This window comes from Sebastes umbrosus, chromosome 11 (genome assembly GCF_015220745.1).
Source record: "Sebastes umbrosus isolate fSebUmb1 chromosome 11, fSebUmb1.pri, whole genome shotgun sequence".
Lineage (NCBI taxonomy): Eukaryota > Metazoa > Chordata > Actinopteri > Perciformes > Sebastidae > Sebastes > Sebastes umbrosus.
In genome coordinates this window covers 14,444,632-14,468,611 of record NC_051279.1, presented here as the reverse complement: position 1 = coordinate 14,468,611, position 23,980 = coordinate 14,444,632, and the positions used below count along the sequence as shown (strand labels likewise).

General features: G+C 40.8%; 4 protein-coding genes and 1 long non-coding RNA gene across 7 annotated transcripts in view; 2 read left to right on the top strand and 3 right to left on the bottom strand.

Moving 5' to 3' along the window:
* The first annotated feature begins 1,774 nt into the window (after positions 1 to 1,774).
* mfap5 (microfibril associated protein 5) lies at positions 1,775 to 5,187 on the top strand. Its single transcript, XM_037785546.1, has 7 exons — positions 1,775 to 1,913; positions 2,880 to 2,955; positions 3,068 to 3,106; positions 3,246 to 3,281; positions 3,411 to 3,498; positions 4,417 to 4,490; positions 4,584 to 5,187. The coding sequence occupies exons 2-7, from the start codon at positions 2,913 to 2,915 to the stop codon at positions 4,694 to 4,696; spliced, it is 393 nt and encodes a 130-aa protein (XP_037641474.1). The 5' UTR covers positions 1,775 to 1,913; positions 2,880 to 2,912; the 3' UTR covers positions 4,697 to 5,187.
* Positions 5,175 to 14,118, bottom strand: LOC119497409 (adaptin ear-binding coat-associated protein 1-like). Its single transcript, XM_037785538.1, has 7 exons — positions 13,920 to 14,118; positions 11,923 to 12,023; positions 11,147 to 11,251; positions 10,884 to 10,965; positions 9,647 to 9,755; positions 8,946 to 9,090; positions 5,175 to 6,808 (listed from the first exon to the last, which is right to left on the bottom strand). The coding sequence occupies exons 1-7, from the start codon at positions 14,018 to 14,020 to the stop codon at positions 6,693 to 6,695; spliced, it is 759 nt and encodes a 252-aa protein (XP_037641466.1). The 5' UTR covers positions 14,021 to 14,118; the 3' UTR covers positions 5,175 to 6,692.
* The window catches only part of LOC119497421, a 29,021-nt gene continuing 19,132 nt past the window's right edge, over positions 14,092 to 23,980 (top strand). For both annotated transcript variants that reach the window (XR_005208913.1, XR_005208914.1), the window contains exons 1-3: positions 14,092 to 14,230; positions 15,666 to 15,844; positions 15,930 to 16,061. This is a non-coding gene — a long non-coding RNA (uncharacterized LOC119497421). The remainder of the gene's footprint in view (positions 14,231 to 15,665; positions 15,845 to 15,929; positions 16,062 to 23,980) is intronic.
* Positions 14,937 to 17,531, bottom strand: aicda (activation-induced cytidine deaminase). Its single transcript, XM_037785539.1, has 5 exons — positions 17,418 to 17,531; positions 15,972 to 16,137; positions 15,580 to 15,862; positions 15,309 to 15,424; positions 14,937 to 15,206 (listed from the first exon to the last, which is right to left on the bottom strand). Exons 1-5 carry the CDS (start codon positions 17,435 to 17,437, stop codon positions 15,156 to 15,158), a joined length of 636 nt encoding a protein of 211 aa, XP_037641467.1. The 5' UTR covers positions 17,438 to 17,531; the 3' UTR covers positions 14,937 to 15,155.
* On the bottom strand, positions 20,478 to 23,904 carry nat14 (N-acetyltransferase 14 (GCN5-related, putative)). Of its 2 annotated transcripts, none has more exons than XM_037785534.1 (4): positions 23,714 to 23,904; positions 23,126 to 23,258; positions 21,858 to 22,163; positions 20,478 to 21,279 (listed from the first exon to the last, which is right to left on the bottom strand). In XM_037785534.1, the coding sequence occupies exons 2-4, from the start codon at positions 23,204 to 23,206 to the stop codon at positions 20,833 to 20,835; spliced, it is 834 nt and encodes a 277-aa protein (XP_037641462.1). In that variant the 5' UTR covers positions 23,207 to 23,258; positions 23,714 to 23,904; the 3' UTR covers positions 20,478 to 20,832. The 2 variants fall into 2 exon arrangements, with proteins under 2 accessions (XP_037641462.1, XP_037641463.1); XM_037785535.1 differs by lacking the exon at positions 23,714 to 23,904 and adding an exon at positions 23,553 to 23,627.

The following is a 23,980-nucleotide window of genomic DNA, read 5'->3' as shown; positions in this document are numbered from 1 at the left end:
GCAGCGCAGAGCGGCGGTCGTGAGCTAGCCATTGGTGCACGCTCACATGCACGAACATGCATTTAAAAGGCACGCACGGCAGGTCCAGCTATGTCAACAAAGCAAGGAGAAGCTCTGATTACAACACACACAGATGGAGAGCGACTTCATTCTCTGCTCAGGTAGACATTACTCCTCTATATCTTTACATAGCAAATAGCTGTTTGCTGCTATATTAATGCTGTGGATATCGCATAGAGCACCTTTAACTGGTCTAACTCGAAGATATGCATTCTCAAAATCACAACAAACCGAGCAAAATAAATTAAAGCTGCAACTCGTGATATAAAAATCAATGTATTTGTATTTGCATTAATTGATTAATAGTTTACCTTATAAATGTCAGAAAATAAGAAATCATACCAATCACAACTTCCTGGAGCCTGAGGTGACCTCTTCTATCTCTTTTCGTTTGACCAACAGTCAAAAACCCAAAGATCAGTTTACAGTTATATAACACAGAATATCTGGTGTTTTTTGCTTAACGCTAGGGTCAGTAAATTTAAGAAACCGAAAAAATTATCCAACCGAAAAACCCATTCCAGTGTTGCCAACTCTTTTCCAATGAAAGTAGCACTAGCTCCAAAACTCCCTAAATCTGGAGAGAAAGTCACCAAGTCGGCAACACTGACAGCCCGTCGCTTCAAGTCTCCCTCAAAACCACTCCCCCAAAACTATCATTATGCACATAAACATATTATAATCAACGTAAACAACAAACACGCCTATTGCTAGTACTCACAGCCGTCAATCTAGTAGCTTGTGGAAGACTCCAGTGATGTGCAATGAGTGCACGAGCAAAGTGTATACTGGATTCTTTTGATTTATTGATTGCTGTCGGGATGTAATGAGAATTTCAACAAATATAACCAAAAAACTCTAGCTTTAAACAAATAATCAATCAATATTTTAGGAATTTTGTATTCATCAGTTAATCGTTTCAGCATTAAATTAGCACTAAACAAACTTGGATCATACATGGATGTTCAGGATGCGCAACATGTGACCTGGGAAGGTGAAATGTGTTTAAAACATGGGACTGTCACTGATTAGTACAGCAGAGACATATCCCGGGTTAGGATGGCTAATTCTCTGGGCCTTGACTCACTTAATAGCATTAACTGTTCCATCTGTTTAGTGAACATTTGTTGACTGACACCTGCATACCCTGCATAGGATTGTACGTGGAGGCCAAAAAACATTTTCTATGTGCACTGCTCCACCTGCTGGTTACATGAAGAAGTGCAGAAGTCAAATTTGAGGCCCTATGTGGTTGGTTCCCTCTTGTTCTCATTTGTGTCTTTCAGTTGCATCATTATTTAATTTTGTCCAAACAAATCCAAACAGGAGAAACAACAAGTAAAAAACAAGACTGCATCTCTGATCTTATTATCTTCAATAAATACAGTTAGTCTTTACTTATGTGTTTACAAAGACTTTGAGTATAAAGAAAAGGGTATTTAAAAATTCTCTGTCACTTGTGTGCATTCACAAATTTAATAGAGCCTTTTTAATGAACAAGAACAACTGACTGTCTTAATGTTTTTACTTTGTGTGGTGATGAGACACTGAGACACTAAGATACTGGAACTGTATATCTGTTGAATAACATATCTATAATACAAAGGTGTGTTTGTGTGAACCGAAGAGGAACAAGTCTTCATGAACAACATCAGGTTGTGGCTGCACACTACATTTTTTACCAGATTGGGGCAGGACAAAAAAAAGTGAAAAGCAAGAAAACTGTGATGGTTAGGAGGACAAGGGGAGGAGGAGGAGGAGGAGGAGGGAGGAGGAGGAGAGGGAAGGAGGAGAAAGAAGAGAAGACAAAAGATTCATAAAATCTAAAGCAGTTGTGGACGACAGCAAAAGTTGTGAGTATGAGTTAATTATGCTTCTTTTTCACTTGATTTGAACTCATATACTGTAGGAAATACACAGAGGAGCATCAGGATATCTCACATTCACAGATACTAATGGAAGGATATTTCCTATTGATTAGATATAATCATGAAATGTAAGCGTGAATACTTGGCTTATTAACCGGTTCAATGTGATGTGTGGTTGCATGCAGTGTTCAGTAAGAAAAAGCAGTGAAAAACATTCTCACAAACAGATCATCAGAGGAATGCATCCAGTTAAACCAGGGCAATTTTTCAATTCGGTAATTGCAAATGTGTGACTCTGGGATCGTCAGAGCGGAACTTGTGATAAAACTGTCAATGCTCAGAGGTGCTTTGTGATGATCGTACAAGTTGGAAAGCAGTAATATGCTCTATGAAAAGAAAGCTGGAAAAGAATGTGCGACTGTACCAGAGGAGGGGCGGAGGGGCGCTCAAATAGGGCACAAAAAAACACATTCTTTAGAGAGAACTCACGTCTTGGACTCCAAAGTTGCACTGACACATCACGAGAGGAATGATGCAGGGCGGGAGAGGGAAGGAGAAAGAGCAAGAAAATTAGTTAGGGCAAGCAGAAAAACACATTTTCAGACGTAGAAAGTGTCATTAAAAACTTTTTTCTTACAGTTCCTGCTCTGCTACTTTATCTAGTTGTTTACAAGCAGTCCAAAGTCTGCATAAATAAACCGCAGAACAGATTATTCCACAGCAAAATGACATCAGGCACCTCTCTATAACGATGACAACCAAAACACAGCACTACTCTGTGTGTTTTTAGCTGGAGCAAAGCCTCAGGGAAAACATTACAGTGACCTGGGAGCATTTATATGCGAGGAGATTAAAGGAAACATAAACAGCAACAAAAATCCTGAGTGAGGATATTGAACAGTTCCACTCTGTGAAATCATCCCGACTCTTTTCCTCTTTGGTTTCCTCCAGCTCGTAAAGCTCACCCTCTTACAAGTTGAAGGAATGGGCAGCCTTCCAGTGGTCCTGCTCCTCTGCAGTTTCCACGGTAACGCTGCCAAACAGAACACACAAATCATCTTGTTTAATTACGGTTGAGTCGCTGTGGTGTTTGTTTTTATGCTGCGAAACACTCCCCTCATGTGGTTTCTGTTCCACAGCGCTCGCAGCTGTAGCCCAAACCCAAGACCAGCCGACCGGTAATGCTCTTCTCCTCATAAGTCACACTTTTAGATCAGGACGGGTTATGTTGCATGACATCTGTCAGTCTGTGTGAGTCATTGCAACGGGTCACTGGTGTTTTCCCAGCCTGATCGTGTTTTCTTTCTTTGTTTCTAGAAAGCTCCCCGACACCTGGAGTCACCTTGCCACCCAGTGAGCGACAGCAGATTGACCTCTGACCTGCCTCTCAGGAGGCCCAATGAACTGAATGTTTTGCGTGCTTCATCTTGTCATTTTGATTAATACAATTTAAACATGTCTTGTCTCTTTCTGTCTCTGCAGACTGTAGGGAGGAGATGTATGCTTGCACCAGGATGTACTCGGTTCACCGGCCCATCAAGAGATGTATTGGTTCTCTTTGTCTCTACAGGTGGTCTGCCATCTTTCTACAGAACACCAGTTCGAATTTAGTAATTTACCTGCAAAATTACTTTTATGAGTTAGCAGTGAATGTCTTAGTGTCTCACTCCAGCATCTTCCATGACTGTTTCTTGAACACACTTAGCATTGGAGAGATCAGAGGTGAAAAAAGCTGCTTGCTCTATCTCCTGAGCCACAGCCGCCCTAAATAAAACCTATGCGTTATTTCTAAACTTTTTTGCTTATTTAGTCATAAATATTGAATGTCATAGAGAAATACTTAAAGGTGCTTGATACCAAATTCAGAGCACATCTAGTGCCTCCACGCGGCTTTCAACATGGCGACGGCTGAGCCGACGGTTTGCAGCTAACAGGGCTAACAGAGTTGCTATAACAGCGAGAAGAGAAACAGAAATACTGAAATCTCTCATGTGAAATAAACCACAAATAGATAAATAACTTTGAAAGAAAAGCAGAAAACAGTGTGTTCATGGCAGACTGTATTGCTCATAATAAGAAGCTGATTGAATAAATCATTTCAGGGCCTTTAAGTCAAAGGGTATTTGCATTATCAGCAAAATGTACTCAAAGTATCATACATAAAAGTACTTGTTATGCAACAGAATAGCCTGTCAGTGTTTTGGTAATACAGATGTTATTATTGGATTCATATTGCTGATGCATACATTTGCAAGCAGCTTTTTAAAGTTTATAATTTAATCTTAACAATAACCACAGAAGTCACATAAATATAGTAGAGTAAAGGTATAAAGTTGCTGAGAAAATGGCAATACTTTGAGTACAAGTACCTCAAAATTGTACATCTGTACAGTACTTGAGTAAATGTACTTGGTAACATTCCACCACTGGTTAAACTATGACTACAGCTCTTTTACTAAACTCATGATTTCTCCTGTTTCTGATGCAGCCTTCCTCGTGTCTACGTGATCAACAATGAGATCTGTATGAGGACGGTGTGCCAACAGGACGAGTATCTGAAAGGTGAGACACTCTGCAAGTAAAACAAGCACGATGCTGGATACGTGATCATGCATTTATTGTCATTAAATTATCTGTGTCTTTTGCACATTACAGCTGAACTGTGCAGAGAGAGGTCCGGGTGGCCCAGGCGTGTCGAGAGGTCAAATAATAGAAAACTCTGTCGCAATCGCCGTAGCAACCCCAAAACCTGGGCAAACAAGGCCTAATGGGGCCCCGGATGGCGATGTGACCACCTGTGAGGACGGAGCCTCTCTTAGAGACACAAACCAGGGACGTCGTCATAAAAACAGCCCATAACACCATAAATCCACCTCTCAACACCTGGGGGTCTCTTTCTTTCTTTCTTTCTCTTTCACACATTCGCACCAGTGTGCTGACTCATATCTATGTTTATGTATTAGTATTTTGTGTGTGAATATATAAGCTCATTTCATCTGTGTGTTTTTGGACACAGATGAAGTCTTCCATGGTTTACGATCCATTTAAAGTACTGTAGTAATGGGCCTATAACAGCACTGAGTCATTTCATTGTACAAAGAAAGACCCACTCTGTGTACTCGTTGACAGTCCAGTATTATGTGCACTATTGTATCCAAAAAATATATAACATTTGTTCAGTTATTTGTTTATTGATTTGTTCTTTTTCACTCGGTTTATTCAGGAGAAAAAAACAACAAATTAAAGTTATGGTCACTGAGTGATATCTTTATGTTTTTCTTTGCATATATATTTCCATATACATTATACAGTTTGAATAACAAGTAACATTTGGGAGCGATGCATATCATTTAAACAGTAAACAAACACTGACAGACATTGTTTAGGGCTTCACACTCACACAATCTCTGTGTGTTCCAACTCCAAATCGACATCCACCACATGTCACTGTCATCTGCCACAACACACAACGTGCATGTGAAATCAGTGCAACATAATCCAGCTCTCTGTACATGACAATATCACAACAAAACACTGCATCGAACACAGACGAGCTTGGTCCCACGTTGCATTCATCAGAATACCATTAACGACATTACATCTTAACATGGAATTGAAGTTCACAGTTAAAACTCTGTTTGTACAGTACAACATGCTGTGTTTGAGCTCTGCGACATGACCACCTTCTCATAAAGACTTAAGGAGACGAAGCTCTCCCCAGACTGACGGGACGGTGCAGAAACACAGACCTATTCATTGAGGAGGAGAGAGGTCGTGACCTTAATGACTCACCAGTCGCAGCTTTAACAGCTGGGCTGAGTAGAGATGACACAACGTGGACTAAATCATCTCTGTTTCCCCTTGAGGCGAAGATAAAAGCGCTTGATGTCTCTCTTTCTTTCGCTAACACCCCAGACATTCCTACTTCCCTGTCTCTTTGTACTGCTTTACAGTTAAAACAATGCACACAGTGCCAAAGGACCCATCCCACGTGAAATATGTGTTCAACAGCTGCAGCATGATTTGACATCTGATGCTATGGAGCCACTAGAGAGCACTAAAGAGCACACCTAGGCTGTAAATCAGCTTCTTTCAAGTAAAATCATTGTGTGGTAAACTCTTAAGTCTATTTGAACAATCCCTGCGTTAAATGCAGACTTTATGCGTTACTAACTACATAGACAGTAGACTGCCAGTCAGTGCATATAGTCAGTCCCACTGCTGGGGACTTGGCGATAAAATAATCTACAGAACATACAGGTGACAACACCAATGACAATAATTACAAACTACCGACAATATATACATTTAAAATAAATATTCTCTGTACAGAAAATTCATTCATTATTAGATTTAATTAGATTTCATCATCATTTCTGATTATGTCTCCCTTGCTCATATTTCTATTATGTATAGTCTACGATAGAAATCAGCAAATAAAACATTGAGAGGAGGAGAAAATTCAAACAGGAAAATGTAAACTAGAGAGCTAGAGTGGATGTTCAGAAGGAGAAGGAAGAGGATCGCCAAGAACAATGGGGATGGAGAGTGTGATGGCCTAAATTAAGACTGGACTGTGAGGTCTGGGTGTAGCTCAAAACCCACAAGAGACTGAACTAAAATAAAACAAGCTAGTACAGGGGGTTACCCTGCTTGGCAGGGAGAGATACGGGACCCCGTAACGGGGAAAAACAAAAGTTGCAAAAAGTTGCAGCATAAATTTACAGAGAGATAAAGAGGGAGAAAAACAAAATATACTTCCCCTCACTTTGGGGATACAGAGTCAAAGTCTCCCCACAGGTCAGAGCTGGCTGTGGTGGCGGTGGCGTTGGATGGAGCCTCTGAGTTGGAGTTACTGGTGTCCAGGTCTAGCAAACAACCTGGTGGTTAAAAAAAATAAAATAGAACTATAATGCACCTCTGAAAAAGTAAGAAAAATATAGATTTCTGATGTGATGGTTTGTTTCTAATCAGTCTAAGAATTCAACAATCATAGACATTTATTCTGATATATTCTGTAATTTCACCCATTATGAAGTCTGAAAATGATGTCCTGCTGAAGGGAAAGTTCACCCAAATGATAAATAAACATACAATACTTTCCCACTTAACCTAAAGGTATCCAGCCACGCAGATAGTTTCACTAGTATATGCTGAGGTTTTGAGATATTGACCACTGATATTCTTCCACCACCAAACACGATGGAGGTGAATGGGGTTTTATATTTACTCCTTAAACTGTTGAAAAGTTAGATTTGAAACTTAAAAGCAATGAGTCTTTCAACAAACAGCAGGGCTCAACAATAAGGCTTGCCCAAGGCAAGTAAAATGCCCCATTGGGCTATTAAATCTAGCAACTCACTTGCCCCATAAAAAAGAATTAAAGACATCATTTTTGCAGAGCTGATGATGGAAGTAGCTAATGAGTGAACCATCTCGCTTCCTTCTCATCTCTGTTGAGGTTTGCACAGCATGCGCAGTACCGGGCATTTGTGAGAAAATTGCGGCGGGTAAAGACAATGTTTATTAGCTGAAGTGCACGCGAGCATTTCAATTATCCTGGAAACAGGAGTTTGGTTGGGTGGTTAGAGGATGTGGGCGAAATTCCGGATTAATTTACTTTAATAAAGATTAAACTTGACAATTAACTTTGGTCTTTGTTGTTATTTGATAACCGCTAATAAATAAAACTATTTGTACACGGGCAAGTCAAGTCAAGTTTTCTTTGGGCCTATTTTTGTAGTTCCAATGAAAACTGTTTGCAGTGAGGTCTCTGGATGATCCTGACAAATCATTTGTGGAAAGACAAATTGCATTTTTTCAATTTGAACACCGCAACCAAAATTCACCTCAATTGTATTCAGATGGCTGCAGAAATATCAAAGACGTGCATCACCAAACCTCAGCACAGGAAACAGAAACTGTGTGCATGACTAGACACCACTGGGGGTGCTGCGTAGAAAACTATTTTAGTTTTGAGAGATTTGCGGTGTTTGAGTGCCTATACTACAGATGGCCAGAGAGGGCGGGGGCAACAATATTTTTTTAAAGGAAAATTCCAGTGTTTTACAACTGGAGTCTATATGTCATAGTTTTGGTTAGTATTCCTACAGCTCAGCATAACATTGCACTCACCACGTTCATTGTAAAGACTGTGGATACAAGTGCTCCACTGGAAACAGCTTTACAACAGTCTCCAGTGGAGCCAAGGAAATACAAGCTTTCAACAAGGAAATAACTTTCCTCTAACCATTAACTGAACTCTCATTCTGAACCACTTCTGAGGTCACACTCTACGCTCCACTGTAAATGAAACAGCTGCACCGATCTACAACGACCTGCAGGTTGAACATGGAAGTAAAGCTGCAATGCAAATTATTATTGGGGTAACAATGTTAAATGCTGAACCCTCCTTTAGACTACTGATTTTGACAATTAAAGGGATATTTAAGGTGTTTTTAATTGGGATTGTATGAGCTAGCTACTTATCCATAGTCAGTGTTAGATGACAGCCGGCACGCCCCTAGTTTGGAGAAACAGGCAGGAGTTACCGCACGGAAGCAAAGCCATGTACTGCTGAGGATGGGGCCAGCAGCAAAACGTATTATAGACATCTGAAAGAAAGGCTCACCTAAAAAACACTGGCTATGGATAAGTACCTCATACAACCCCACTTCAAAACACCTGAACTATCTCTTTAAGTTAAGATTGGGTTGGGCTGTCTCTACAGTAACAGTGGTGAGGACAATGCTATGCTTACCGATAGATATGTTGGCCAAAAGAACAACAATCTTTCTCCAAATTTTGTTTTCTCAAGACAAAAGGAAATACTGTAAATTTTGTTACCTCAACATAACAGTGACAAAACATTTTTTCCACAGTTTGTAATCTTGACATATTATTGTGTGTTCTTGATATGACAAGCTATCAAATGACTATCTTGTGATCATGGAATAATTATTGTATGATTACAGGACATGTAATGGCTTTCCATACTGTAGCGTTACAATAACTTACCCATGTCACTTCCTCCTGCAGACGGCTCTGTGTTATGATTAGTAGATTTGGCGGGAGGAGGGGCTAACTTGCCCCCAGGAGGAGGTGGAAGAAGCCCAAAGCCACCTGAGCTCTGCGGGCGAGACCTGTCCCTCTTTTTTGATTGCTGGAAAAAGGTACAAAAACTGGATGAGTGACGTGTGTGGGTTTAAACAAGTTCAAAGATTTCTTGTCCAAGACTGCAGCGAAAAGATATCAAAGGAGATAAAAAAGGAGTTAAAAATGTTGAAATAGTAGTATACATTTGGTGGTTCAATCGTCAAACTGAGAGCACTGATGTTCCAAACCAATAACCATTAAAGGGGACCTATTATGCTTTTGTGATTTTTTGCTCTCCTTTAGTGTGTTATATAGTTTTCTTGTGCATGTAAAAGGTCTGCAAAGTTATAAAGCCCAAAGTCCATGCCAAAGGGAGTTACTCTCCCCCACAGAAACACTGCTCCTGAACTGCCTGAAACGCTTCATTGAAGTCCTGGAGCTCAAACAGAGCGTTTCAGACAGAGGGTGAAAAGAGGTGCTGCAGCATAGCCGGTATGAGAAAAATAAAGCATTGTTTGAACATTAAAGCATGTAAACATGTTCTAGTAGAAACCCAAAATACAAGTATGCACCTGAAAATAAGCATAATAGGTCCTCTTTAAATTGACTGAAAATAAGGTTACCCCAATATTGAGAGTAATGGTCTGTCCTTCTTTGAAGCCCAGGTCCAGTTTAGGGGTGTTGTCTGGAGCCTGCGCCTGCTTCTTAAACTCATCCTCCTGTTTCACCCACCTGGAGAAGACGCGGGGAGACAGAAGAGGCAAAAGGATTACAAGATAGTTTAGTAAAATAGAATAAAATAAATTCACTACTGAATAGAGTGCTGCAGGAATGAGTCCTAAAACCCGGAAATGAGTTAGCATTTTTGTACTTCTGGTTCAGAAGTCAATGGGTTTTTGGTTAGATTCCTGAGAGGTCTGTGGTTAACACAAGCTTAAGAGATTTTAATATTTTGTTCTACGACCTAAAATACGTCAGTAAATATCTGACTCGAGAATGTTGAAGCTTTTACGTGTCTTAAAAAAGGCGGTTGCTAACAAGTGGCTAAACGAGACCACTAAACGTCATCACGCCGAACACCAGTCCGTCTTTAGCTTAGTGGTGGTGACGTGAAGTCATGCGACCGTGGTGTGTGGTGCCTTCAAATGAAACTCGTGAGCTCGTGTTTACAACATGGGAAGTCGTGTACACGATATGCCTGGCGTTTAAGTGGTTAAGTCTTGGGAACAACGCTACCAAGCAACGGCAATATTATTATTTAATAACGGCAAATATATTATTATTAGGAAATGCAAAGGCATAATAACAGAGGAAAAAGATGAGGCTGTTGGGAATATCAACATTTTCCTCAGACATATTATAAAATTACGAAGAAAACAATATGCGAATAAAATTACAACATATTAACTCATTATGTCAACAAACACGTCACAACTCGTGCACTCTGAGCTTTCAGAAACTTTCCACTTACGAGGTTGTGAATAGCACAAGAGGGGGGCGTTCATATGGACTCTTCTCGTGAACACGGTAAACACGACCTCATTTGAAGACACCAGTAGTTTGTTTATAGCCTAACATTAGATTTTACTTCTGGCGCTTGCATTTACGCCTCAAAAAGCATAAAAGTGTTGCTCATTTCTGAAGATTATCTTGCTGAACAAAACGTGTAAGTATCTTAAACTTGTGTTGGCCACAGAGTTTATTTTCTGCAATAATCCAAAACCCAAAGGAAAAATCCCATTGGCATTTTGTCAAGGGAACCAGTGCGATGCTAACTTTCTGGTTGGCCTACAAAAATACATCATCCCTGCAACACTCTGTTGGTTATGATTCGTGACACACTATAAAGCAGCTGCGTACTTGAAGTGGTCCTGAAGTGCAACATTGAAGTCAAAGGCATCGCCTCGGTCTCCGAACCCGATGCCTATGAACGCACTTCGCCCTGTGAGAAGAGAGGAATGAACACAACAAACAAGGGTTGGAGGGTTTACACACACAAAAACACCAGACAGTTTAATAATCTCTAGACTACAATTAAACAGCTTCAACGACGTTCAAATGTGGTCTAAATTATGAGCACATTTAGAAAATATTTATAGCATAGCAACAAACAGTTTACCCACCGTTGTCGTCTTGGATGCGGAGCACAAAGTAGCGGCTTGAATCACTAACTGTTTCCACTGTGATGCCAGGGTACTCGTCCACTGGTGCTTGGGCAAACAGCTCCCCTGAACAACAAAACAAAAGAAATATGTTCACTGTCTATTTGGCAAAATGGTTCCGGTGGGAATTTGGATCATGAATAGACACTAAAAAAATATATATTTCACATTTACTAAGCCAGGACAGGAGGTACCGCACAGAAGCAAAGCAATGCACTGCTGTGGACGTGGACCTAAAAAAATCAATATCAGTTAAAGTGTACGCTATATTTAGAATATTTTCACTGGTTTACCTTGCTGTGAGACTGCTATACAGTCTGTGTTTCTGAAGCTGTTATATATGCTCTCGCCAAAGCAACCAGACTCCATTGAAAAAAAACTGTAGTTGAGCCAAAATTCAACTAAGAAACCTTTGAATTTAAAATAAGGACAGACATTAAATGTTTGTCTTATGATGTCAGATTATATATATATAAAAAATGGGGCAATATGAAGTATAATTTGAGGAAAACAAGCATGCCAATACCTGAAATGCACTGGCACAGACAGAAAGAGATTATCAGCCCTGTCTGCTTCAAAATAAAACTGCATGCTTGGACGTGGGCTGGGTCACCTTGGAATAGATGAGTAACGGAGAGAGGGGGGATGGCGAGCACAGTGAAATGATTTACAACAGCGACAGTGCCAGTAAACAATGGCACTGCTCTGTCTGCTTCTTCTCCTCCTCCTCCTCTCACCAGAGATTTTGTCTTCCAACTTCACATAGGCCACTTTGCCCCGGGCCGTCACTCGCATGCGACCCGTCCAGTCGGGAGCGTCCAGCTTCCAATCGGCAGCCCTGGGACACACACACACACGAGATGATGTAGGTGAAGTGGTGGTTTATTGAGACTGATGTTTGGCATGGAGGGGGGCAAGAAAAATCTAAAATTTCTAGGCAACCAGAACGTGACTAAGGCATCAGACCTAAGGCTGAAATATTACATCATCACCCTTACTCACTGTACATATGGTGACTGGTTAACCAATCATGTGTCTCATGGGACTCAGGCCTGTGCTACTGTTTGGTTGGTGTGATGTGTCCACTCACAGCTGCAGCACCAGCCAATGAAAGATGTGGTAAACAATTCAATGTCAACCTTTTTCAACAACACAACAGCTCTCCCTTACACACACTGGCATTGACAACACTGTCTCTCAGTTTGATGACTCATGTTAGAGCTGAAGCAGGCGAGATTGGAGCAAAAATGATTGTAACCTAAAACAAATCATGTACCTCTGTGTCCTCCAGTGCTCCTAACGGCATCTGCAAGATTTCACAGACTAGAGGAAAACAACTGATCTGAGGTCTGCTGTCCAGCTGCCGTCTATGAGAGCCGGCTGTCAATCACTCGCAAACTCCGACCAAACGGTCAAACTAGGCCGCGCTGATCAAACATGAATCAATATTCTGTTACTGTAATACCTATTTCTTGCCTCACATGTTTTCAGAATCATCTTGTAGTGTACTGTTTAGCTGTAAAATGAGAAACTTTGTGACGCCGCTGCCATTGTGAAATCTCATGAAGGAACGCCAAGTTCTGGTCACATGGCTGGAGCACAGCCAATAGGAACGCTCTCTCTCTCTCTCTCTCTGAAATGACCTGTGATTGGTCAAAGTCTCCCGTCACGGGCTAGATTTTTTAAAACCTGAAAACAGAGCCATGAGGAGGAGCAGAAGTATAGTTTTCTCTCAGAACAATTTAATTAAAATATGCGGAAAGGTTATTATGGAATTTTTGCCAAATGCTGCCAAAATATACTGCCTGCTGCAGCTTTAAGACTGGGAATTTGTGATTGAATTATCATTTGCCAATGTGTTTAACATTTTGTAGATTAAATGGCGTATCAGTAATTCAAATAAATATTTATGAATTAATTGACAATGAAAATAATTGTTTCTTACCAACTTACGCCAAAGATGGTAAATTAAAGATTCCATCTTGACATTGTACTGAATGTTTCTATCTTTCTTAACACATCTCTTATTATGTGGAAATATCTACAGTGTTTCTGCTGCATTCATTTAGTGAATCAAAAGGTGGGTTTCCGTGTTGTCTTCTCACACACCTCTCTCCTTCCTGGCCTCCTAGATTGTTTAAAGCCTGAAAACAGAGCCATGAGGAGGTGCAGAAGTCTAATTTTCTCTCATAACACTTGAATTACAATATGCTGAAAGGTTATTATGGAATTTGTGCCCAATGATGCAAAAAAATATTCTGCCTACTGCAGCTTTAAAGCCTCTTGTCATTAAACAGCATCCACCCTGCTGAAGTGTCCTTGAGCAAGACTTCTTTATGGATGCTGCTCTGCTACTTACTTAAAGGTCAGACAAGCAAAAATGGGGATATCTGATGTGTCATTACTGAGCTAGTTGTCCTATAAAATCACTTTAAAGCAGATTATTTATCCTCTGATGTGACGACAGCATATAAACACACAGACAGGGATGTAGTCAGTCCGTCCACCTCCTGTGCAGGTGTAAACTAACCGTTAGCTACGTGTGTCTCCATGGTGACCTTGTAAATACACAGCAGCAATAAAAAACAACCAGTACAAAACCAGCCGTTACTTGAGTGATTATGGGATGTGCTACTGTAGTAGGTCGCCGAGGCAACGGGCTCCTTAACGGCTGCAGCTCGAGGATGCTGGGTCATATAAATACCAACCGTCAGGCCGCTGCTCGTCCTCTCACCTGATAGCCCGGTTGGATGCTCTCGGTGGGATTCGGTAAACGTTGACTTCAGGTTTGACACAGAGCACCGACTCGTACTCGGACTGACCCTCGGTCGCCATCTTGATTTTTTTTGCTCAGTCGGTGCACGCCGGTGGTGTCGGTGGTGGTGGTGATGACGGTGACGGTGAATGTCCGTCAGTGCGGCGTTAACGGGCGTTACGTTGACCGTAATAGACGGTGTATATGCGCACCAACCGGCAACCCAGCCTCATTTTACTGTGTCAGGGATGCTCTTAAAGGGGCAGTTCACCGGTTCTACCCACACAGAGGTGAGTTTACTCATCACTGAGGGTGCTGCTGTGTCAAGTCAAAGAAAACTACTCAGGTGACGTCACTTGAGTAGTTTAGGATGTACAGACAACCAACAGTACAGACTGGGGCGCATAACTTTACGAGAAAAAAAGTCGTAATATTACGAGAATAAAGTCATAATGTTACGAGGAAAAAAAGTCATAATATTACGAGAATAAAGTCATAACTTTATGAGAAGAAAAGTCGTAATATTACGAGAAATAAGTCAGAATTTTATGAGAATAAAGTCATAACTTTACCAGAATTTTTTTTTTAACATTACGAGAATAAAGTCATAACTCTACGAGAAAAAAAGAAAATAATACGTAAAATTACTACTTTATATTATGACTTTATTCTCATAATACTACGACTTTTTTTCTCGTAAACCTATGACTTTATTCTCGTAATATTATGACTTTCTTATATTCTCATCTTTCTTATTTTAGTACTTATATTTCTTTACATATATTGTGTTTGTACTGTAGTATAATTTACATGTTACATTCTCCTTTATTTCTATTTTATTACATTTCTTTATGTTTATACAAGAGCATCTGTAACGCCCTCCAGGGGTCAATAAAGTATTTCTGATTATGATTATGATAGTTCTACAATAATTTCTGAAATGCTAATGTTAACATCAGTTAGGCTAACATACAGAAGTTAACATCAACAACAACAGACATTATCTCATTGCTTTATTTCACATAATGCTACAGAAACAGCAAGCAGCAGCTACCTAACGGTGCAAGCCTTGGCACAACTTGAAAGCTATTTTTCTCAGTTTTTCTCATTCTCAGTTTAGCAGTTGTAGTGATGGACCAACACCAACATGTCTTTTTGTCTAAAGGCTTAATAATAGACTTAATACTAACTCCAGAGGAGGTTCACAGGTATGTTTCACAGTCCAAGAAGCTTGAAGGCATCCCTTAAATCTTCTGTTTCACTAGGCTGAGAGAGAAAGAAGGAGAGAAAGAAAGAAAGATATCATTATTAGAATTTCTAAACAAATCAATATTGGTTTGACTTACTCCCATTTGGTAAATCTTCTACCTGGAGGATGCGGCTGAGTTTTCTGGTAAGGCGAACAGAGTTTTGGTGCATCTCATCCCAGGCCTTGAACTTGCCCTGCTTCCGATCCACAAAGGTCTGCCAGCAATAGAAGTAGTCTGAAGAGAGAGGAAAAAAATAATCGTTGTTGTTGACATCCAGAGAGCGACCATGATAAAGGAAAACAATGGCTTTTTATTCTGGCACTAGAATCATATACACATCTGCTCTCTCTTTATATCTCTACCACATTTACACCAATTTATGCCTCCACCTTTGTAACTCATGACTGAGATCTGCACGCCAGCTTTTTTCAGCATTCTTAGTCCATCTCTTTCACGGCTGTTCTCCATGTCACAGAAGTAAAGGCGAGAGACGAAGATCCTGAGGCGGAGATTGGGCGTTTTGCTGAGGAACTGGGACAGTGTGACGGAGCAGTTGACGCAGGGAGACCAGGAGCAGAACCAGGTGATGGAGTAACTGAGCCTTTTCTCTCCGGGGCCTCCCTGCCCCCACAAACCAGGGCACAAGGCTCCCAGGTAGCGCATGAACAGCAGCTATGAAGATAAAGGAGAACAAAGAAAATAAGAAGGATACAATATTGTTATTTTCTCCCCTGAACAGGCACTTCTCATATGCTCCCCCATCTTGACCCACATAACTCACCTCTACATGGCAGCCATTGCGATTGCGGAGGTGTCCAAAGTCAAAAGTTAAGGAGTCTGGCCCCACTCGCCTCTTCACTACGAAGCAGAGGTATGTCTCATGCCGGCCTCTTGCCCAGCGCATGTTCTTGTAATGGAAGATGAACTTTTTTCGAGGCAAAAGCACACTGAGACAAAGGGAGAAAAGGTGCCCTTTTTATTAGCCAATGACATGTGGGTGCAGTACAGCTTACCTAGAAAATATTTAAAGTTTTTAAAGGTGCTAGATGCGAGACTGGGAGCATTTCTTTTGGCGCTATAGCTTGCAGCCCAGCCCCCAGGAGGTATGTTGGGCTTTGAAGCAAATTTTCGTAGTGGCCAAACGGTGGTACTACAACTTCTGTGTCCATCACGTGATGCTATTGGGCCCAAAAATACTTTTTCCCATAGACTTACATTGGGAAAGAGACATCTGTAACGCAGCGGACAATTTTTTTTTAGGTAAATCAACACTTGAATAGCCCTTTTTTAATCATTAGGTCCTAAAAGTTGTAAAATGCACTAACCGAATCCAGAGTTATTTCCTTTCCTTCGTTCATGTGAATGAGCCCCACTGGAGGGTGGGTGCTACGCTTCCACAACTGCGCCATTGGTCAAGAGCAGCGTCCCTGAGCTAGCCAGTGGGGCACGCTCACATGTTCGAACATGCAATAAATGCATGCATGCCCGGCCCGGCTATGTCAACAAAAAACTGAGAAGCTGTGATTACAACACACTCAGAGGGAGAGCGACTTCATTCTCTGCTCAGGTAGACATACTCATCTATATATTTACATAGACAATTGTTGTTTGATGTTATATTAATGCTCTGGATATCGTATAGAGCACTTTTAAAGACCAGATCCATTTCCAAAAACCTGGTGCTCTGTTTTTTATCAGTCAACATTTCTTCAGTAATAATGCCATTCTCAAAGGCGTTGCTGTTCTGTAACATCTTTAGTGACAGATAAGCTCAGTAGTATTTTATGCCGGGAAAGTCTGAGGCATTTTGTATTAAGACACTCATTAAATTACCACTTTAACTTATTATTAGTCAGATGATTCGCACATGTCAAGTTAGCACAATAAACGTATTTAAAATCTGTGGTTAACCAAATGTGAGTGGACAGTCAGAAGATGACTAACGTTCACTACTTTCTCACTCTCACTTTCACAACTTTTAGTGAAACCAGGACAGTTATTTGTCATCCTATTAATGCTGAAACCTCAACTAATAATGCTCAAAGGTGGTAAAGTGCCATAGTTATTGAAACAGAATTCCAATGAAGAATATTTTATATTAGTATCAAAGTATCATCCCTTGTAAAAATCTTTTTTTAATTTAATAGTATGCGTGTGTAATCTATATAAATATGTGTCAAATTGAAAGACATACATCATATAAATAGAATGCATCCATTTTGCTCACCTGTCTAGCTTTGTAATCATTTCGAAAGACGCGCTTCGCTTTGTCACTCAGCGGGCCTGAGCAATAAATGGAGGTAAATGACAAAGAGCGAAAGTGTGTGTGTGTGTGTGTGTGTGTGTGTGTGTGTGTGTGTGTGTGTGTGTGTGTGTGCGTGTGTTTGTTGGGGGGTTAAAGGGAGGGAACTGAGAACATATACCTCTAAACATAAACATCCTGCATACAGAGGCAGCTTCTGGTTGGACAGAATTATTTTTCAAAGTAAATTCAGGGGGCGTGATACAAACGAGATGGATGGATTGAATTGTCTTGCTGCAAAACAATTAAAGCTATAAATAAATAACTCATTTTCCACATTAGTTCACACAGTGATTGAAGTGAAACCATTCTGTTGGTATAAGGCAATAAAGGGATTTTATTGGGGGAGGCAGATTACACAACACAGATTTTACTAAACAATCTGAGTGACCACACATGAGAGGCGGAGTGTTTGACGTGATTTGTACCCTTTGGAGTTTCTCACAGACGTCAGTGAACTGAGCCAACTGGCTGGAACTTTCCAAACACTTGAGACTCATCCAGTGTCTCGCCCCTCCACTTTAGTTTTCCCAGATCATTTGGTAAAAACTGCCAGATACCTTCTCACCTTGATCCACAGTGGGATCGCCACCGACCCCTCCTGCTATTCAGCCTTTTCCCCCCACCACCTCCTCGGGGCCCCCAAGATTTGGTGGAGCCATAGGCGTTCCCAGACCTCGGAGGCCCTGACACCTACTTCGTCCTGTGATCTGGGTTTTCCCAAACTGTGTCAGGCTGGGAGCAGAACTGTAATCGACCTCCCTCACCCTACGTGTGTGCTAGAGCGGCCGGCCAGCTGACCAACCGCAGTGTGTGGATAAATCTCACTCATAAGCCTTTGAACCATCAGATGCTGTCATCCGTCCTCGCCAAATCAGGATGTGTATTATTTTGCTCTCGTCTTTTCTTTTGCTCTGTCTGTTTTAGCTCTGGTCCCAGTCTGCTCACTCAGTGGCACTGCATGCAGGCATCCTGCTTTCCCATGACTCCCCTCACCCTCTCATGCACTCTGTGGTTTGGGGAATTCACCGTTTCCCAGGGTGGCTGTTTTTGGAGCTCATCTGTGTGTGTATGCGCGCATGTGTGTGTGCTCGCCATCTGTATGAGCATGTCATTAACACAGTCTATATGTTATACATCATCTGGAACAAATTTATCCAATTTATCCTATGATTGTGTGGTGCCCCAACATTTAGAGTGATTTCATGAGTGTGTGTGTGTGTCTGCATGCTCGGGGCGACCTCACATCATATTGCATTACTCTGACGGTGCACTAAGCACTAATGTCCCTGCACATTTGATCTTGTGTGCATGTGTCTTTTCTCAACTTCAAGAGGCTGATCAAATGCCAAACTATATGTAACCACTTCCCACCCAGCTCTCTGGGTTTGACCACAGTTGACCAAGGTCAACTCACAGTCACACATGAACGCTCACGTGCACTACCACCCCTCTGGTGTGTGTGTGTGTGGTGGAGTAGTACAGTATGGCCAGACACGGCTGTGCATTTAACCCATAGTCAGGGGCAGAAACCGGGGGTAGGAAATGCCAAGTCATACTTTCCAAAACCCACCCGCCCACACCCTGCACACGCGCACACAAACACTCACACACAGCAGCCATATACCGTGCAGACGCACATGACCACAGTCACAAACAGACTTTCTTTCCAGTGTGTGAACTCACATCTGTTTCCTGACAACAATAATAGCTACAGATCAGGCGGGTAGAGGCCCAACTAACAGGTGTCTGCTCTTTTGACAGTCATGAAGAAACAACCTGATGATGACCAAGAACTAGTGGCACAAGTAAAAATACAGCTTTGACAAGTTGAAAACGACCTGACCACACACTTACTCATGCTTGTACTGTAACAACACTGTTGTGTTACCGGGTGTCTCAGCTTTTTCATCAAAGTTAATTAAAGGAGTGATTTTCCACCACAGCTTGCATGATGGAGTTTGCAGTAAATTATACAGTAGGCCTATATTTGTCCTCGCATCAGGTGAGATATGCCTCCTTCCCACACACATTAACACTGTGGTGTTTATCTGTGGCAGACTGATGCTGTATACTGACATTGCCTGAGGTTAGCAGGAGGTAGATGCGAGCGTGAGGGCTGCTAACCATATTCAGGTTAGCCTCAGACTGGGGCTGCTGTGTGCACTTCCCCTCTTAGTCACATAAACTGCCAGTCACCTGCAAACCACACACACTCTTGAGTCAGAGGACTTATGCATATACTTTATTTAATGTGCTGTTTAAATCTGCAATTTGTTTTGAAACACTAATTTATAGTAGATTTAAATTTGTATGATTTTGTAATAAATACAATATTTTAGCGCTGCAACTAACACTTACTTTCATTATAAATTAATCTATATTTGTATTTCACACTTAATGTCATTTAATATTTACTGATTTACTTCACCAAAGCAAAGCCCTAAAATTGCTTTTTTGTGCAACAAGTAGTTGAAAACTCAAAGTTTATAATGAGGTTTTAAAAAACACACACAAATCCCTACATTTAAAAGCTTGTAACCAGAAAATGTTTCATACTTTAACTTGACAATTTACATAAAGAAATAAAAGTAATACGTTTGAAACTCTTATTTCCCGTCGATCGAAGTTTCAGCACTTAAGTAATATAATATTTAACACAAATAAATTAAATAATGCAGAATTTTGAATACTCATAGTAAAATAAAACAAAGAAAACCAAAATGAAAGAAGATATCTGGAGCAGTTTTTTGCAGACTCATGTACCCCATACTGAACATGACGATGAGCAACGGCAGCGGAGGACCACAGAAAGATAAAAGCAGATACATTCTGCATTCACATAAACCACACATACTTCCTATACAGTCTCTGTACATCCTCCCACACATCTGTACGTTGTTTCACACACAAACAAAGACGTGCAATCACACACATCATTTACTGTGTGAACGTTTTTGAGAAAAGAACCACACAAACACATAATTAGGAAACATATTTTTCATAAATATTTTATTTCATTATAAATGATGAGCATGACTGTGACTTCATGATACCATTTATACGCAACCATTTGTTTCATGAGAATTGAAAAATGGTACTTCATGTAATGAAAAGGTAAAAATATACTTAAAACAAACCAAACAGCAACACATACAGTAAATAAATATTGGCATAAATAACACAGATATTCAATAAATTATCAACTTAAACAAACATGTTGCAGCAATAACACATTCAACTTTAGCAGAGATCCATAGTTTGCACTTATATTATAGCTTCATCACTTTTAGCCATCCCAGTTCAACTTGTTTTTCTCCATGAGTCCATCATCAGTCGCTCACAGGTCTTTGTAAAACACTTTAGTGAGGGGGTATCCCAGAAAGCCTCTCTCTGGAGTCTCCAGCTTCGTCTCCTCATCATCTTCCTCTTCATCAGTCCCCTCCCCAGATAGCCGATAGCCCACCTTCCTGAAGAATGCCTCCCCCAGCTTGGACGGGTAAGGGACGTGTGCGTACACCCTGTGTGCGCCAGCCTCCCTCTCTCTCTGCTCCAGACTCTGGGCCAGCAGCCGGCCCAGACCCTCCCTGCGGTACCAGCAGCCCGTCACCAGCCTGCAGATCCTCCTGATGTGCGCTCGCTTCTCGCTTTCCCTGAAGATGCAGCCGAGGATGTCACCATCGCAGTCTGCCACCCAGACTTGCCCCGCTTCCTGCTCCCTCTCTGGGGTGACATCCTCTGTTGACACATCTTTGTCCTTGTCTTTGGGTGTGATTCTTCGCCTTGGCTGAGTAAAAGAAACAAGATTATTTGGCTGCAAAATTAGGTCACTAGAATTAAAGGGGACCTATAATGCTTATTATCAGGTAATGCTTGTATTTTGGGTTTATACTAGAACATGTTCACATGCTTCAATGTTCAGAAAATGCTTTACTTTTCTCATACTGGCTGTGCTGCAGCACCTCTTTTTGCCCTCTTGAAAAGCCCAGTCTGCTCTGATTGGACAGCTGGCCCACTCTGTTGTGATTGGTCAACCAAACCAAACTCTTCAGACTCCAGCTCCGCTCTGACTAGCTTTGTTTGAGGGCATGCCAAACTAGCGGTTATGCAAATGTGTTACTTGGTGACATCACAACATTACGGAAGAAAAGGCGGGACTTCAAGCAAGGTGTTTCAGACAGTTCAGGAGCAGTGTTTCTGTGGGAAAGAAGAACTCCCTTTGGCGTGAACTTTGTAACTTTGCAGACGTTTTGCATCCACAAAAAACTATATAACACATTAAATGAAAGGAGCATACTAAAAGCATAATAGGTCCCCTTTAAGTGAAACTCCCCAAAACACTTTCCAGCAAACCAGTAGACTAACCTTCTTAGAAGCTGATGTCTTGCCACTGATCCTACAGTAAGGATTCAGCAACGTCTCATCCTGTGTCCCTCTGTAGCTGCTACCCACATAGTCCCAGTAGGGGCGGCTGCTGCCCAGAACCCCCGAGGACCGCGGCATGGTGATCTTGAGAAAGATAATTAGCAGGAAGACAGGAATAGCAAGGGCCAGGATGAAGGAATGGACGAGGCAGCGCAGGATCGAGGAGAAAACAGCCAGGATGAAGAGGCAGAGCGGACGAGTGAGGACGTGGAGGATGAGACGGTTTTCTGTGCCCTCGCAGCCCTCCTGGAGAGATGCAAGTTAAAAAAAGAAGTAGCACCATAGGGCTGGACGATATGGCCAAAATCTTCTATCACGATATAGGTCATTTCATAACTCAATAACAATATATATCATGATATAGGTAATTTCATATCTCTATAACAATATATATGATATAGGCCATTTCATATTTCTACAACAAATACTGTATATCATGATATAGGTAATTTCTTGATAACAATATATATCATGATATAGGTCATTTCACAACTCAATAACAATATACTGTATATCATGATAAAGGACATTTCATAACTTGATAACAACATATATCATGTTATAGGCCATTTCATATCTCTATAACAATATACAGTATATCATGTTATAGGCCATTTCATATCTCTATAACAATATATATCATTATAAAGGTCATTTCATAACTCGATATATATCATGATATAAGTCATTTCATAACTCGATAACAATATATATCATGAAATAGGTCATTTCATATCTTGATAACAATATATATCACGATATAGGATGTTTTCTGGTAATTCAATAAATAAATATTCTACATGAAATAACCACATGGTAAAGCCTATTGTTTTATACTCCTGTGTGAATTAAATACTTGACAAATGAAAAATACTGAGTATTTTCTCATTTAATTAAGAAGTTTAGAGCAAAATGAACGTAATGGTTTCAAGCTAAATTATAGAGAAAAAAATAATAAATATGTTCAGCTATACACTGACTGTTAACATGCATGCACACAAATACAGAGTAATCAGATTAAGAAAATAGTTTGATTTAACTGACTGTGATCAGATTTTCTGAGAAATTTGAAGTAGTGTGCTTGTTATCATCAATTTATATGAGGTAATTATGTATAACCATATCTCGATATGTGATTTCATCACGATATGGATTCCACTGAGAGACGATAAATTCCCACAACATTGAAAAATGTATATTTTACAAACCTTGATGAGGGCTTTGACCATCTCTATGTCGTCTTCCTTCATCCTCCTCATCACCACCTGATCCAGCTCCAGCCTGACCATGTTTAGACCTTATGCTCTACACACATCCACACAGTGTGCACATACAGGGACCCTACAAAAAAACACATTTAAAAACAAGAGGACAAGGACAAAAGGTTGACATTTATTTTTGGTAAAACAGGTGACAGTGAAATACAACTTCATTATGTTAGATACTAAATCATGCAGATGTAGACCTTATTGTGTTATCTATACTGTGACACATGCTGTAGTAGAAATGGGTCAACATCTCCAATGCTCATATTATGCAATGCAAAGTAGTTGCAATGTAACATCACACCCACGCTGGCTCCAAACAACAAAGACAGATGGGGATTATGGAGGATTTGTAGCATGCATGTGTCACCATCATTGTGGACGCTTTCATCTGCACGTTTAACAGTGATCACCAAGAGCTAACGTTACAGTCGTAAGCAGAAAGACCTTGTTCATATCCTTATATGGTAATTACGCAGTGCTGACGCATTCAGACCCCCTGCTCCAGCTCTAAACCCCGGTTCCTCTTACCTTCTCCTCCACGCTGCTCACATTAAACAGACAATGAGGAAAACACTCTGCATGTGTCCCTCAGTTTGTTGTTAAATCCACGTTTGATTGAATGACCGGTCGTTTCTTGCGTAAAGGAGGGATTCTGAATACAAAGTACTCCCGTTTCACGTTTCCAATGTCTTGATTTACGCCATCTGCGTAAGCACAATGCGCACTGCGTAAAAGCTACGTGAATAGCGACGTCACGACGTAAACGGCAAACGCAATGACCTTTGTATGTTTAAA